This window comes from Citrus clementina, unplaced genomic scaffold (assembly GCF_000493195.1).
Source record: "Citrus clementina cultivar Clemenules unplaced genomic scaffold, Citrus_clementina_v1.0 scaffold_7, whole genome shotgun sequence".
Classification (NCBI taxonomy): Eukaryota; Viridiplantae; Streptophyta; class Magnoliopsida; order Sapindales; family Rutaceae; genus Citrus; species Citrus x clementina.
In genome coordinates, this window is record NW_006262075.1 from 15800336 (window position 1) to 15815938 (window position 15603).

General features: G+C 33.9%; 1 protein-coding gene across 1 annotated transcript; it reads left to right on the forward strand.

Annotated features, from left to right (window-relative positions):
- The first annotated feature begins 699 nt into the window (after nt 1-699).
- Nucleotides 700-15173, forward strand: LOC18036752 (probable disease resistance protein At4g27220). Its single transcript, XM_024181234.1, has 2 exons — nt 700-1021; nt 12310-15173. Exons 1-2 carry the CDS (start codon nt 700-702, stop codon nt 15171-15173), a joined length of 3186 nt encoding a protein of 1061 aa, XP_024037002.1.
- The last annotated feature ends 430 nt before the right edge of the window (nt 15174-15603 follow it).

A 15603-nucleotide genomic window follows, 5' to 3' on the forward strand; every position in this document is an offset into this window, starting at 1 on the left:
ACACACGGCCCAAAGCCTCTATGTGTGTTCAGATGGGCCCCAAAGGTCTCTCATCTCATCCCATATGTATCACTGTATCTGGAGGGGAGGGTATTGTCCAATGCTTTTAAAAAAAATCTCTATACTCATATTCATATACATTCTAATCATACTTTAAATCATACATTTCTTTTCATTATCACATCTAAATCCACTTATCTGGTCTTTAAAATACTATCATATTTCATTCAAAGTCGATACGAAAAACCATTGACCAAACATTTTAATATACTATAAATGAGTATATAAAATCCATTTCGAGGAAATCATTAAATCACAGTGACGGTGTTCACGCTCAGTTATCGTCCACGTTCGCGGTCTGGTTCTCGCTCGCAGATCCTCCTAAATAAAGGAAAAGACATAATTATTTTCCATAAATCATAATTAGGACTAAATTTATGTAATAAAACCGAAACGAAAATCTATCCATAATTTACAACTCTCGTGTCAATAAAATTACTAAAATACTCTTGTATCCGTAAATTGTTAAAATACTTTGAAGTCGTAAGTCACTGAATTACCCTCGGAATCGTAATTACACCCAATCCTCAATTTCAGGAATTACTAAAATATCCACGGACTCAGAAATTACAAAATCGCCCTCAAAATGTAAAATTACCGAATTGCCCTCGCCGGTCAATGGTGACAGAAATTTAGTCAATGCTGGCAGGAAAGCTCAAGTCTGAAAGTTCCAATCACACTGGATCTAATAGTGCCGGTGGTGAGCTCCCACACGCGGCAACAACGCTGGAATCTAGCTCGGCAGCCGTGAAACTCCAACAACTGAACCATGACAAATCGACGACTCTCGGTGGCTATGGATGGTCAGAAATTGAAGAGGGAGTCATGGGGAACAAAACTGAGGTGGTAGTGTGGTCCAATTTCGGTAAAATCAACAGTGGTGATGATGGGTTTTGGCCGCGGTTTCTCAAACTTGAAACAGCGGTGATCCCGTCGGTTTTCAGCAACAATGATGGTTGGGGTATGACTAGCATCTCACGAGCTTTCGATTGATACCTTGCTTGGCCGGAATCACGAGATATGGTTGGGTGAATTTCGGGTCAAATGGGTCGGTTTTGACAGCTTCTCTCTCACTCTCTCACACGTGTGTCACTGTTTCCCCTATTTTCCAGCCTCCTCTTTTATTTATTTTATCTTTTAACCGCCTCATTTTTTTTCATTTTTTTTATTTTCACATATGTTATAATGTCTTGGTCACCTTGCATTAACTATTATCCATAAAATTATTGCAAATTCTCATGGAAACCACTAAAGAATTTAAAGATTCTTTTATTTAATGAGAATAGTTGCACTATTTGTTCTTAAGATAAATTATTAGTCAGACCATCTCCTTTTAAGATTGGTCTTGAATCTTCATCATTCTTACAAAGAATTTAGGGAGATTTATGTGGATCAATTCACCCGTTTAGTGGTCTATTTTGTTATTTTATGGTCTTGATTGATATTTTAGTACGATGGTTGCATTTTTTACTATCTACCTGTAATATTGCATTAGCTAGATTGCTTGCATTGGTTATCATGTTACGCACACAATTCCTAGATTATCCAATCAATATTCTTTATTTAGGCAATGTTGGTGAGTTCACTTCTACAACTTTTAATAACTACTGCAGGCCACTTAGGATCCCAGCACCATACATTCACACTCATAATGGATTAGTAGAATCCTCTATTAAGCAAATTCAGATAATTGCAAGAACTTTGTTATTACATATCCAATTACCTTCTTCTGCATGAAGACGTGCTATTTTTCATGTTGCAGCATTGATTCGCTTGACGCCTGCTGCCTACTGCCTACTAGGGCATTAACTTATACATCTCATTTGCACATCTTTGGTTGCGTTGTACAATTCCATCTTGTTGAAATAGGAACTCAATGATGTTTAGGAATTTTTATGGGTTTTAATTCATTATTTATTATTAGATATCTTGAGCTTATTATCGAGGTTTTTTTACTTTTTTTTTTGTGCAAATTGTCATTGATGAGACATAACTTCCTCTATTGGGAGAGAAAAAGCCGCCACATAATGAATTGTACTTAGGATAATTAACGAAGTATGTGGGATAATTCACTTCTAGCAAATTGTAAATCACTTGTTGATGCATTTATAGATGTATTTAAAGTAACTAAGTCATATATATCAACTACAAATGGTACTTGGAAAGGTGGTTGTTCCTACTAACCATTTTGATAAAAAGACAGTTGATGAGTTGTTTATGGCATGCCTGAAGCATTTCGGACCACATAGTTGAAAAGACAATATTTTGTAGAAAAGAAAAATGAAAAGTCAGGATACTGTTACTGTGAATGATCAAATTGTAAGTCAAAGCATTCCTTTCGAGCAAAAGGACCTTGATGAGACCTGTGCCCCTTTATGATACTGCCTCTTAAAGAGACAAATATCCTAGATATAGGCCAACCCTTTAATGTAGCTCAAAATGAAGAAAAGTTTACAAATTTTACTCACAAACAGAAAGTATAAAATTGTAATGAAACATTCATCGATAGTGTTTTGTATTTATTGTGGCTATTGATTTAATAAATGATGATAATTGAATTCTTTAGCTAAACATGATGTTTTTAGACTTGTAGGTCGAAACATCTACTAATGTTAAGCCCATTGGATATAAATAGATATTTCTTTATAAATGTAACAAAAGGAATAAGGTCATTAGAAATAAAGCACAATTGTTGCACAAGGTTTCTCATAGAGATCTTATATTGATTATAGGAGACGTATTCACTAGTAATGAGTGTAGTTGCATTTTGATATTTGATTAGTTTGGCTATGTTTGAAGGGCTTGATTTACATTTTATGGATATAGTGACAACTTATTTGTGCATACACACACCACACATACACATACACACACACACACACACATATGTATGCATACACACATGAAAATTCCTGAAGAATTCAAGTCTTGTTGGTTATATTGATTCAGGTTAAATATATGTTCCTCATAAAGCTCATTTACAAACTGGATATATCTTTTCTTATAATGGCACAATGATTTCTTGGAAATTTAGGAAGCGAGCTCTTGTAGCTACGTCCTTGAACTACTCTAAAATCATTGCTTTGCATGAAGTAAGTCGAGAATATTATGTACGGTTGTGGTCTGTCATTCATTACATTCAAAACACCTATAAATTATCTTTAAGTGCGGACATCATAACAATCGTATATTAAAATTAGGCTGCTTACACTACTAAACTCAATGGAAGTTTTTCTATACCCATGGCTGATATGCTCAACAAATAATTTTGCAGATATGTTTTCTAAAGCTCTGCCAACATCAACATTTGAGAAAATAATATATGGCTTCGGCATGCATCATTTGGACAGACTATCAAGTTAATCATTGAAAGAGCATCCATTAGGAGTAACGCTCATCAAAGGCAAGTTTTATAAACAATTGTTTTTTTCCCACTTCTTTCTATTTAATATGATTCTTTATTTGAGCCACTCGTGGCTAGAGCAGCTGCTCTCACTTATGTGATAAGAATTGTTTGATCCCCAATAAATGTGTTATGGGGGATTTAGTCCTACCTCAGTTATTAATAATTAAGTGAAATACAGTATTTTCTCATGTGAAATGTGAGTGGAGTGGGTGTTTCTCGAATATTAGTGAGGTTAAAAATCTGGGAAGTGTTTCACAAGAGTTAATGTAAATTAGTCCCAATAATAATTTAATTTGTAAATATCAGTTGTAGTATCATATAATATGAGTTGTAATTTGAGCAATAATCTTATGTAATATATATATACAGTGGCGAAGCTAGCACTATTTTTTAAGGTGGGCTAGATTTTTTTAAATTCAATTACTTCTCAAAAAATTTATTCTATACAAATGAAATTATTAAAATACACTAGACAAGCAAAAAACAAATAATAAAACTATAAAAGTACAATGTAACTAAAAAAACACTATTGACGAAATGTTGTCCGATTCTTCAAAAAAGAAAACTCATATATTATCGTATTTGAATTATATTGTCTGTAATAATAATATATTAGAGAATTATTAATTATTTTATAAAATTGACAAAAGTATAAGCTAATAGCTAATTTAAAAACAGTACGAGTATGCGGGTGCAGCAGAGGTTGATGACTGTCACTCATAAGATGACAATTTAATGATTTGAACAACCGAGTTTTGGCGAATTTAGACTTCGAATAATTAGATCAATTAGTTAGGAATTTGAGTGAGTTTTTCGATTTAGAGAAAATACATATTGACTAGAATTATTAGTTATATTTTTATATTTTACTATAAGTTTTAATAAAGAATAAATTTCTAATTAATTAATTTTTTTCAAGAAATTAGCCCGGGTAAACCGCCTCCTACCTTCGCCCCCCCCCCCCCCCCCAAATTTATATATACGACTCTGCTATGCTCTGCAAGTATTGTTCTCATTGGTTAATAATTTCAGTAGTACAATCTAATCTGCAGAAAAATAAATGGAGTGCGGCGCAGATGGCCGCGATCAATTGGCATAAATAGGCGTGAATATATTGTTGTGAGCTTTAAACTTAGAATTTGAATATAAAATCCCAAAAGCCTGTTAGCTATCATTTCCTCTCTCGATATTCTCCTCTTAATTTTTTTTTTAATTTTAGTTATTAATTTTCTTTCATTTACAATTTCCATTTAAGCATTAGGATATTTCCATTAGATCTATAACAGATACAACAAATTAATCTACAATTAACTATTTCAAATATATTGCAATATAATAATCTAAAGTAAACCCCACATGATAACCCGACATATATATTACATAAATCACTCTCTGGACTGAATACAAAAGCATAAAGTCCGCAGTTATGACAAATTTATAATTAACTACTTCAAATGGCAATATAATAATGCTTTGGAATGGTGATATCCGCAAATGACGGATGTTTTTTCTTTTTGGGGATTTAGATTATTATATTGCAATTTGAAGTATAGTTAATTATAAATTTATTGTATCCACTTGCTTAGTGCTTAGCCTTTGTTGTTATTTTATTTTAAAAATCAAAGTTCTTCCTTATCTTCTTTAGTTTTATTATTGATGGAAAACGATCAATAGAAAGTACGATATATGCAATAATGTGCAAAGGAATGAGAGAGAAAGAAAAACAGTCAATGCCATGGTCATTTTATATTTTATACTGGTAGACTTGGTTGATTTATATTGACTTCAAAATGTAGTATACATGTTTGTCTTTGCTGAGTGTGTTCTGAGGAGAGAAACTCCAGTAGCTCCGTCACTTGTCGGATCCTGGAAAAAGAAAATCTAAAACGCCAGAAGAAAGTTCCTGCCTTTGGAGTTCGACAATGCCAGGTATGCTTCTGTGATTTAGTTTTATGGATATGTAGTTGGGTTCATTGGTTTCTTATTTCATTTTTTCTCGATACATAAACATAAGGTCTAATTTGTTTGATCTGGTTAATTAGAACTTTAAAATTGGGTAATTATAATAAATCAGCAGCATTATGCTTGCATAACATCAATCTGCTACTTTCTGTTTGACAAGGTATCAATTTAACTACATTTTTGTTAGTTTCATTAAATTAAAACAAACTATGGTCAGGGGTGACAAAACGAATAAACGAATCAAATTTGGATCGAATCGTAAACGAATTGGGTCAAAATTGTGCGGATTCGGATTTGATTAATTTATTAAATGAATATTCGGTTCGATTCGTTTAATTCGTTTAATATAATTGATAAACGAATCGAATAAAATATGGATTTGTTTATTATTCGTTTATCCTTAACGAATCGAACAGAATCAGGATTCATTTACAATTCGTTTAGAAAAATATAATTAATAAACAAAATTAAGTAAAATAAAATATAAAAAAATCACAAGTTTAACATCCCACGACAAAATACAAATAACTCAAACCATATTATGCAGTCATCTAAATACCAAATTACAAATCCCTAATAATACAAATAACAATAATTCAAATTCAAATTATAAAGTAAGGTAATTTCTTTAATTCTCTTCATTTGTCTTTTTCACATTGAAAACAAAAATCCTACACCAAAAAGTAAATAAAATGTTATTAACAATTTAACATACTATAATATTGATAATAATCATTGTAAAATTTTAAAATACCAAATATATAGTAAATTTGTAATATTTTTAAGGAAATAATAATTAAACAAGACAAAACTTTACTTATCACACTCACACAAATCAAAAGATATGGAGCAGTGGCAAAACGTAGCACTTGCTGGATGCAAAAATTAAAAAGAAAAAGAAAAGGATTTGGAGATGGAAATGAAGGGAAAGAGATGGCAAAATGTAGCAGTGGCGGCTGAGTTGCTAGGAGATGAGGGAAAAGTGCGTGTGAAGTGTAAAATTAGGGTTGGGTTTTTGGCTTTATGTGTTATGCTTAAAATTATAATATTAACCTTCATATTTTAAAAAGTTTTTAAATAAATTTAAGGACAAAAAAAGTAATTTAATTAAACGAATAATAAATGAATTTTAAACGACTCAACCTGTATTCGATTCGTTTATGACCAGTTTATTAAACGAATCTTAAACGAATAAACGAATCAAAATCTTCAAACCCTCATTCGATTCGTTTAATTAGCGAATCGAATCGAATCGAATTCACCCATTTATTAAACGAATCAATTTTTTCAAACTCAAACCCATTTAATTCGAATCGAATCAAATAAACGAATCCTGACCCGTATTGCCACCTGTAATTCTATGGAGGGGCATAAATGTCATTTACTATATATAAACTATTTTAAGTGAAATTATCAAACTTACTATTTTATGTTTGTCTAAAGTGAAAAATGTTTCTCACAAAGTATCATTTGACTACGTACAAGAAGTTTAAAAAGGTATCGTTTAACTGCATTTCCATCAGCTTTGTAAAATCAAAATAAATGGTGTGGATGGGTATAAACATTACTGACTATAATACTTAAGACAAAACATGGCAAATAAATAAAGGTTGAATCGATCGTTCACAATGAATTCATTATAGCCGAAATGAAAAACAGTTCACATACTAAGATTTAATTACGTATATGGGAGAAATTTTACGGATTTGACATAATCTACTCATCTGACCTACTACAGGTGATGATCACATTCGAATCACAAAAAGAAAATCATTGTATGCAGTGCATGCTAAGACAACATAATGTTGTCCCTGTAGTTTAAGATCTGAATAGAGAAACTCATATCGAAAACCCGATGATTTTGTTGAACCACTGGAACATTATAGAAAATAAAAGACAATAAAACAAGAAAAAGTCCCAAAAAGGGAAAAAAAATTAAAATAAAACCACGGAAAGCCACCACTACAAAGAAATTTGCTGGATAGCCTCCTTGACGAGCCCCCACTCTAGGCCATTGGAACCTCCAAACTCCACCATTGAAGCCTCCAAAGCCTCCTTGATGTCTTTTGCGGGGATGGCTTATAGTTTTTATTCACCTTTTTGTGCTTTTATTTCGATTTTGTAAGTTTCTTTTGGTCTAGTTGTTCTAGTAATTATTTGTTGTTAACTAATGTCATTGACTGAAGATCTAGGATAGTTTGAGTTAAGATCTTAACACTGATAATTTGTGGTGTCTTATTAGAGTCCATTAAAGAGAGTTATATATAATTATGATTTTAAAGAGACCTTTGCCTACAGTAGTTGAGACGGGTTAAAAAGTGTCAAGATTGGACCAAAATGGGAAAAAAAATCCTCTTCTAATGATCATTAAATCCTATTGGTAAATAGATTTTTTTTTTAAATTATTTATTAGAAAGACTCTAATGAACGGAGTTTGTCACGGAAGTTAGGCATACATCTAACTTTACACAGTCGGTTGGATGGTTTTATTTAGCTCTCTAATTCGGAGACTTTTTTTGTTTTTGTGCTCGACGTGGCTTGGTACATATAATTTGACCTTTGTTTTATGAAGTTTTACATCTTCTAGAAAAAGAATGTTTGTATATCCCACTGAGGTGGTCGGATCAGCTGATGCTCTGCCATTTAGCATAATAGCGGGTTCTAAAAGTGTGATCCATAAGTTTTATAATATTAAATTTTTGGATTCTAATATGACCCATTAGTGGCTCTATGATAAAACCCATTGTGTTACCATTGTTAGTGCATTAGTGACCGGTCCTGCCACTCCAATATGCTGACGCAATGGACTGATTCTACCGAAGTTTTTCTCCATAAAGAGGGCCGTATAAAGTGTTTTGCAAAATAGTGTAATCAAATGTGTCTATCTCATAATAAGGAAATATAAGCATCTCTTGGTTGAAATCAATACATAATTCGCATGCTACTAAATATATCTCTTTTTTCAATATACCAATTTTAGAAGATTTCTTAATATAATCCTTTTATCGCTTCTTTATTAGAGTTTACCTATTCAGAGTCTTAATTATTCTAGGAACGTCAATACTACCCACAAAACCTTACTCAAACACACACACACATATATATGAGTGAGGCATCGACAACTGAGAAATATCTTGATAGAGCTAGTGAACAAAGTATTAAAAAAGAGAAATATAAGAAATTATACAAGCTTAAAAGGAGTGACCTCAGAATATGAGGGTGAAAGATGCATTTGGGTCCATACCAAGAATTAAAAATATGAGGGTGAAAGATGCATGCATGAAGTTTAATACAAAGTGTATCTTATTATTGAGCAAGGTCATTTTAATTGGCATTAGAGTCACTCTTAATTGGAAGTGTGCAGATGGTTCCAATTAAGATGGTCACAGCTAGAAACATCATTGGGCGACAAAAAAGGTAGATTATGACATCTTACATTGATTGGGAAAGATATGAGTGATGAACTTAAAAGGCTTGGTGATGTAGGACATCGTTGGATTGTTTTAGAATTTTATTATTTTAGTTCTTTTGATATTTTTATTTTTAATTAGAATCCATTATAGAATGTGTTTTACTCTTTTATTTTCAGTATAATAATGATTTAATTTCACTTTTAAGTTAATTTAAAAAAATAAGTTTTACCCTAATTAATCATTGTTAGTTGAAGTTCAATTATTCAATAAAAGTCCCTCTTTTATACCTCTCTTTAAGATTATCTATCCAAATATTTCTTACATATATATTTAGATTAAAGTTATCTAATCTTACTATAGAGTGTCGCTAAAATCTCATTGAGTCATATAGATTAGAAAGAGATCTAAATTGTTTGATTAGAGTGTAACTTAATCACATTAGTTTGGTCTAGTCCTACACTGATTTCTCATGTTTATTTACCTAATCGATCTGCTTTTACTACCGTATTGTGTCAATTGATATCAGAGCAGTTATATGTCAATTGCATAGCTTTCATAACTTCCCACATCCATCCCTACTAAGTCCACCATTGAAACAAAAAAGAAAAAAATTCTCAAAATCTTAGAAACCCTTGCCGCCACACCCACCACCACTGTCGTTGCTATAACTACCATCCAACACAACAATTGAGCTAGTCGCTACCACCACAAGATTCCTTACCTTCACCGACCAAAATCCGTTTATCACATCCCTCAAAGTAGCCACCAGAGCCACTGTGAATCACCAAAGCCCGTGAACTTTCCACTCGCTCGGTGTCGCCAAACCACCACAATTTTCTATCGTTTTACACCACCACCACAGTCCCTAGATACCGCTGACCATAATCCCAGCCATCCACCATCGTAAAACAACCATAAGCCACCCACAAGACCCTGAAAACCCACGAGTTTTACCACTTCAGTCTACCTCCACTGCCATGAGTCATCTCTCATTGCTGCATCAGTATAATCGTCACAACCATATCTATTAGATTCGATCGTGGACGCTCCAAATCACTGTAATTAGCTATCATTCACACCAAATTCGAGGGTTAAGCCTTATCTAAAATTTTGCCATTGGCTTTGTATTTGCGTTTGAAATATTAAAAAGCCCTCATCTTTTAAAAGCTTGGTAAAAATTGTGGCCCTGAATATTTTCTTTCATATTGGATGAGATTGAGGTATACTTTCATGTTATGGGAACGCTAAAGTATGATCTAGTACAATTTGTAATTGATTTTATCTTAGATTGTGGATCAAAGTGCAAAGATGTAGAGTATTTCCCAAAGGCCTTCTTAAATTAGGATCATGGAGTCGTATGAAGCAAATATTAAGATCGAGATTCATCCCTCTTGGTTAATTAATATTCTGTACGACGACAATGAATGAGATCAATTTTTAATTATGCTTCTGAGTTTGAAAATTTTTATCGACGTAAATATTATTATAAACTTAAAAGCAATTCTTTTAGTCACACAAATTGGGTGGCACTTTGAAAGAGAATTTATAGCCAAGACTAATAAGATTGTGCATAGATTATTTAAAGATACATGTAAGAAATTGAATGTCCTTAAGATATTGACTAAAGATATGCCAATAAGTTGACCTATTCTTGGGAAAGAAGACTCCTTTGAGATGTCAGCTACAACCTATTTATAATTCAAATATTGCAACTAATGACGTGATTGAGACTGTGCAACTTGCTCTAGTTGAGGAAAAGCCATTGGTTTTTTAAGATAATATGATTGAAATGGTTTTACCTATTCCCATTGGAGGTCAGAAGGTTGTTCTTGAAGAAGACCAGGCTGCAAAGTTAAAGTCAGTTGGCTAGAACAATGAGTGAGATTTGGTAAAAGATTTGAGAGGCTTACAAGACTTCACTTTTTTAGAGAGTAAGTAGCAAGATCAAGAAGAAGATAAAGCAAAGAGATTTTTGAGTTTCAAGAAAGCTTGATGAAAAAAAATTATAAATTCAAGCTCCAAGATGCATTGCTTTTCCACTACAAGTTTCATCGTTTACCAAAACTCGAGGATGAGTTTTTTTGAAGTGGGAGAGAATGATACAGGATGTTTAGGTTATTTTAGGATTTTATTATTTTAGATCTTTTGATATTTTCCTTTTTTAATTAGAGTTAATTATGGTATGTGCTTTAGTCTTTAAATAATTGTGATTTAATTTTCCTTCCAAATTAACTTGGGAAAGTATGTTTTACATATCCTATTATAAATAGAGAGCCCTAATCATTGTTATTTTTAGTTCAATTATTAAATAAAAACCTCGCTTTATAATTGTTTTTGGGATTATCTATCAAAATCACTCTTGGCAGAATCGTTTGGATTAGAATGTCAACTAATCTCACTGTAAAGTGTCATTAAAAACTCACTGAGTTATTTGGATTAGAATAAAATCTAATCATGCTTCGATTACGATGTAGCCGAATAGCGTTCGCTAGGTTCAGTCCTAAAACGATATTTAGAGTTTATTTACACAATCAATCCGCTTTTGCTACTTCGCTGCGTCACCTAGCGACCTCCCTTAGATTAGCAAGAGGTAGAACAGCTATCAAGGTCTGCTCTAGTAAAAGATAGATTGGGACATCCTACATTAATTAGGACGGCTGCGAGTGACGAATTTAAAAGGGGTGACCTTCATTAAACTAGCAACAAGTTTGCTTGGGCCCAAAGCCGATAGTATATATATCTTACCAGTGGGTGGTTGTTTCATGAGTGCTCCATAGAAATGTGGGAAGAGGGGTGGAACTCCTAGAATTACTAATATCTGTTATTGAGTTATGGGTATTTATGCATACGCTTTTAACTTTTCATAATGTACATCTATCACATCCGTGGACGTAGACCAATTTGAGGTGAACACTAAATTATTGTCCTCTTTGTACTGTGTGATTGATGTTTTCTATTGATCCATATTGTCTGCTTATTAGTCACTTGTTTACCGGAACAAACCCCTACACCGAGACCTAAAGCACATTGTACATATACAACAAAAGCACCGTAATCAACCCCTGCAAACGTTTCTGCAAAGATTCAACGTGCTATATCTGTATATATATTTCATGGCTTGAAATCTTCTGGATTCGGAGCATAGAATCATTTGCATCGGACATAAAAGAAAAAGTTAACTAATGTCTAGCACATGGCAAGAAAGAATTGATGTATATGCATTACTTCGAGACAATTATGTATCGCAACCATGAAAGCATAAAATTATTGTGAACAATTAAAACACTTATAACGGATGTGCCCGGAAAAATATATGTTCCAAAATATTTCTGTATACATACATACATACACACACACACACACACACACACACACACACATATATATATATTCTTTTAAAATCTTGAATTAACTTTTATAATTAAAATAGTGCTTATTTAATCATTCGTTCGTTTAATCTGTTGACAGCCACAGAAATTATTGCTATTGTTTCCGGCATAATCGGGTGTGCAACGGCAGTTATTAGTTCAACACCTTGTGTACGGCAGCCCCTTGAGGAATGCTATGGCTATCTAAAAAATTCGGAAGATAAATTGCGGACGCTTGAAAAGCAGGAGGCCAAGTTGCAAAAACTAATTCAAATTAAACTCAGATCCGGGTTGGAGGCTGCAGAGGATAGATGGATGCAAGATGCTTACAAAACACTTGACATGATTAGAGATTGCTGCAATGTTGAGACAGGCAGTTTGCTTTGCTGGTGTACGTGTTTAGCAGATTATCGAAGAAGGTACCTTGTTGGAAAAAATATTTCGCGGATTAAGGAACGCGTAAATGAGTTAACAAATGAGTTTCAACGGAATCGAGGAATTAACACAGTTGATAGGCAATATCAGCAGGGGGAACTTACAAGAATCTGCAGAAGTACTTTAGTGGGACGTGATATAACTGAAGTTATTCAGCAGATAATTTCGAACGCTGTGGATAATGACATCCGATATTATAACCAGGGTGCAGTAGTACTCGGTGTTTGTGGAGCCAGTGGTGTAGGTAAGACGGAGGCTGGGGCACATGTTTATAATAGAATATTAAATCAATATCGAAGCCATTTTAATACTTTCATTTGGGTGGAAGCATCATATGAAGATGATCTTAAGGAGCTACAAATTAAAATAGCCCGTAAGATAGATTTTGTTCTTTCAAGTGATGAAAGTGTTCGAGATAACGCGATTCTGTTAGAAAACGCTTTGCAAACCTTGCTGGAGACGGGAAAGATTTTGTTGATTTTAGATAATATGAGGAAAGCCTTTTCTCTCGAAGAAATTGGAATTCCAACACTTTCCAATTCCCTCAGAATAATAATAACCTCTCCATCTTCTTCACTGTGCCGTCAAATGAAGTGTCGTGAAAGATTTGCTTTAAATTTACTGACAGATGAAGAAGCCTATTTATTGCTCATAAATGAAGTTGGTCTTGCGGGAAAAGTCTTGGAAGGAGAGATTGAGTTTGGTTTGAAGAATATAGCGAAGAAATGTGGTGGCCTGCCGCTGGCAATTATAACATTTGCAAAGCACCACCTGAAATTTATCGGCTTTGATTTTATCTCGTGGAAAAGAGCTTTGATGAGCGAATTGGATGCATTTAGCAGCTTAAAGTACATAGAAGAGGAGGTATTTCGAGATTTGAAGCTTGGCTATGAGCAACTGAATAAGTATAGCAGTTACGGGTGCAACACCAGAGAATGTCTTCTATACTGTGCAATGTATCCAAGAAATCATGCTTTTGTGGCAGAGGAGCTGATGAAGGATTGGATGACGGAAGGTTTATTAGGTGAAGAAATGGAAGGCATAGATGAAAGGTTCGGTAAAGCCAAAGAGATACTGGAGGAACTTAAAGATGCTTCCTTTTTGGTTGGTATAATATCTGATGAGAACGAGATTGTTAAGATGCATCCTCTTATGTTTGATATGGCTTCGAAAATGGAGAAAAAAACTCCTTGGTTCTTCAAGCCTGGGCGTAGACTAAGAAAGTTTGTATACGAAGATTGGTCTGGAGATGTTGAGAGAGTGTCACTGATGGGAAATAATCTGAGAGAGCTGCGAACTTGCCCCATGTTTTGCAAGTTGACAACATTGTTTCTACAAGGCAACCCACTTGACCTCCAACTTGATAATGACTTCTTCAACAGCTTTCCAAACCTTAAAATTCTTAACCTATCAGATACCTCCATGGGAATTCTGCCAAAGTCCCTATCTTCTTTAAAGTATCTAACTGTTCTGCTTCTACAAAATTGCATTTACTTGACTTGTCTTCCTTCTCTAGCGGAGCTTGTGGAGTTGATGGTTTTGGATGTTTCCGGTAGCGGTATAGCAGAATTCCCGGATGGGATGAATCACTTAACAAAACTCTTATTCCTGAACCTTTCTCGAACTCGAGTGAGGAATTTCCCTCTCCATCTTGTTACCAGTCTCCATAATTTACAAGAATTTTCGATGATTGGATGCGACTTGCTTTGTTTACCACGGTCCCTAATGCAAGAGGACTATGCAGCATTTATAGAGGATGTCCGTAAACTTAGAAATTTGAATGTTTTTGATTTTACTTTTGTTAGTTTGCAAAGTTTCAAGGAATACATCAGTTCTCAACACTGGCTTTGGCTCCAGAGTTACAAGTTTTCTGTGGGTGCCTTGGGCAAAGGCAAATTGCGGGGCAATACCTTAGCGTTCATGAAAGAGTTCCCCAATGATCCTATATGGCTTCCATGGAATACATCAGAACTGCTACTTGTGCATTGTAATGCTGTAACTCAGATGACAATACCAAATCTTCAGAACTTGAAATTCTTGGAAATCTTCAACTGCGAAGGCTTAAAATATCTCTTCAAATACGGGGTTTGGTGTTGTCTTAGAAACCTTGAAGAGTTGGTGATCGCAAATTGTCGAAATCTGGAGAAGGTAATTGAACAAGATGATGATGAGAATTCTAATCCCCAAGTTTGCTGGAGGAGTCTGCGGAAGCTGATATTGAGTAACCTACCTGAATTACGGTTCATGTACTCTGGTGAAGCGCAGTGTGATTTCGTGCAAACAATTGGGATTTGGAGTTGCTGTAAACTGGAGAGGTTTCCCATCTCATTATGGGTTGAAAATTATGCACAAAAATTGAAATCACCCTGTAGTTTGAAAGAGGTTAGTGGGGACAGATCTTGGCTCCGAATTTTGCAACATTGCCCACCAAATGCAGCACAAATTCTTTGGCAACTTTTCAGTGAAGAATCTCCACCAGAAGAATTGATTTCCTGGTATGCTAGTTATACAATATATTCTGCAGACTAGGGGTATATATTATCTTATCTGAAAAAAAAAATTCTCAAAACATTGATAGTGCATTTTAGATAAAAGCTTGATAGGTGCATTTCAAAAAATTATTCAACTGTTTTTACTAGAAACATACTTCTTTTCTAAAATTCATTCTGCAGAATTACTTGCTAGCGTATACTATAGAAAACAACATATTACTTGAAAAAAAAAAAAACAGAGGAAAGATGATAGATACAAATATATGTAAAAGACAATAGGCACATGGTCTCTCATCCCATTTACACATGTTCATTCCTTTCTGCTTCAACTTTTATTTCTTACTATAACAGTAATAAATATTCACTTTGAGTCGATGTAAATAGGGAAGAAATGATGGTCGGCCCCTCGAATATGGCTAGCAGCAGTAACAGCTAAGAAGGACTTGGCTAGAAAGGGTGATGATGAG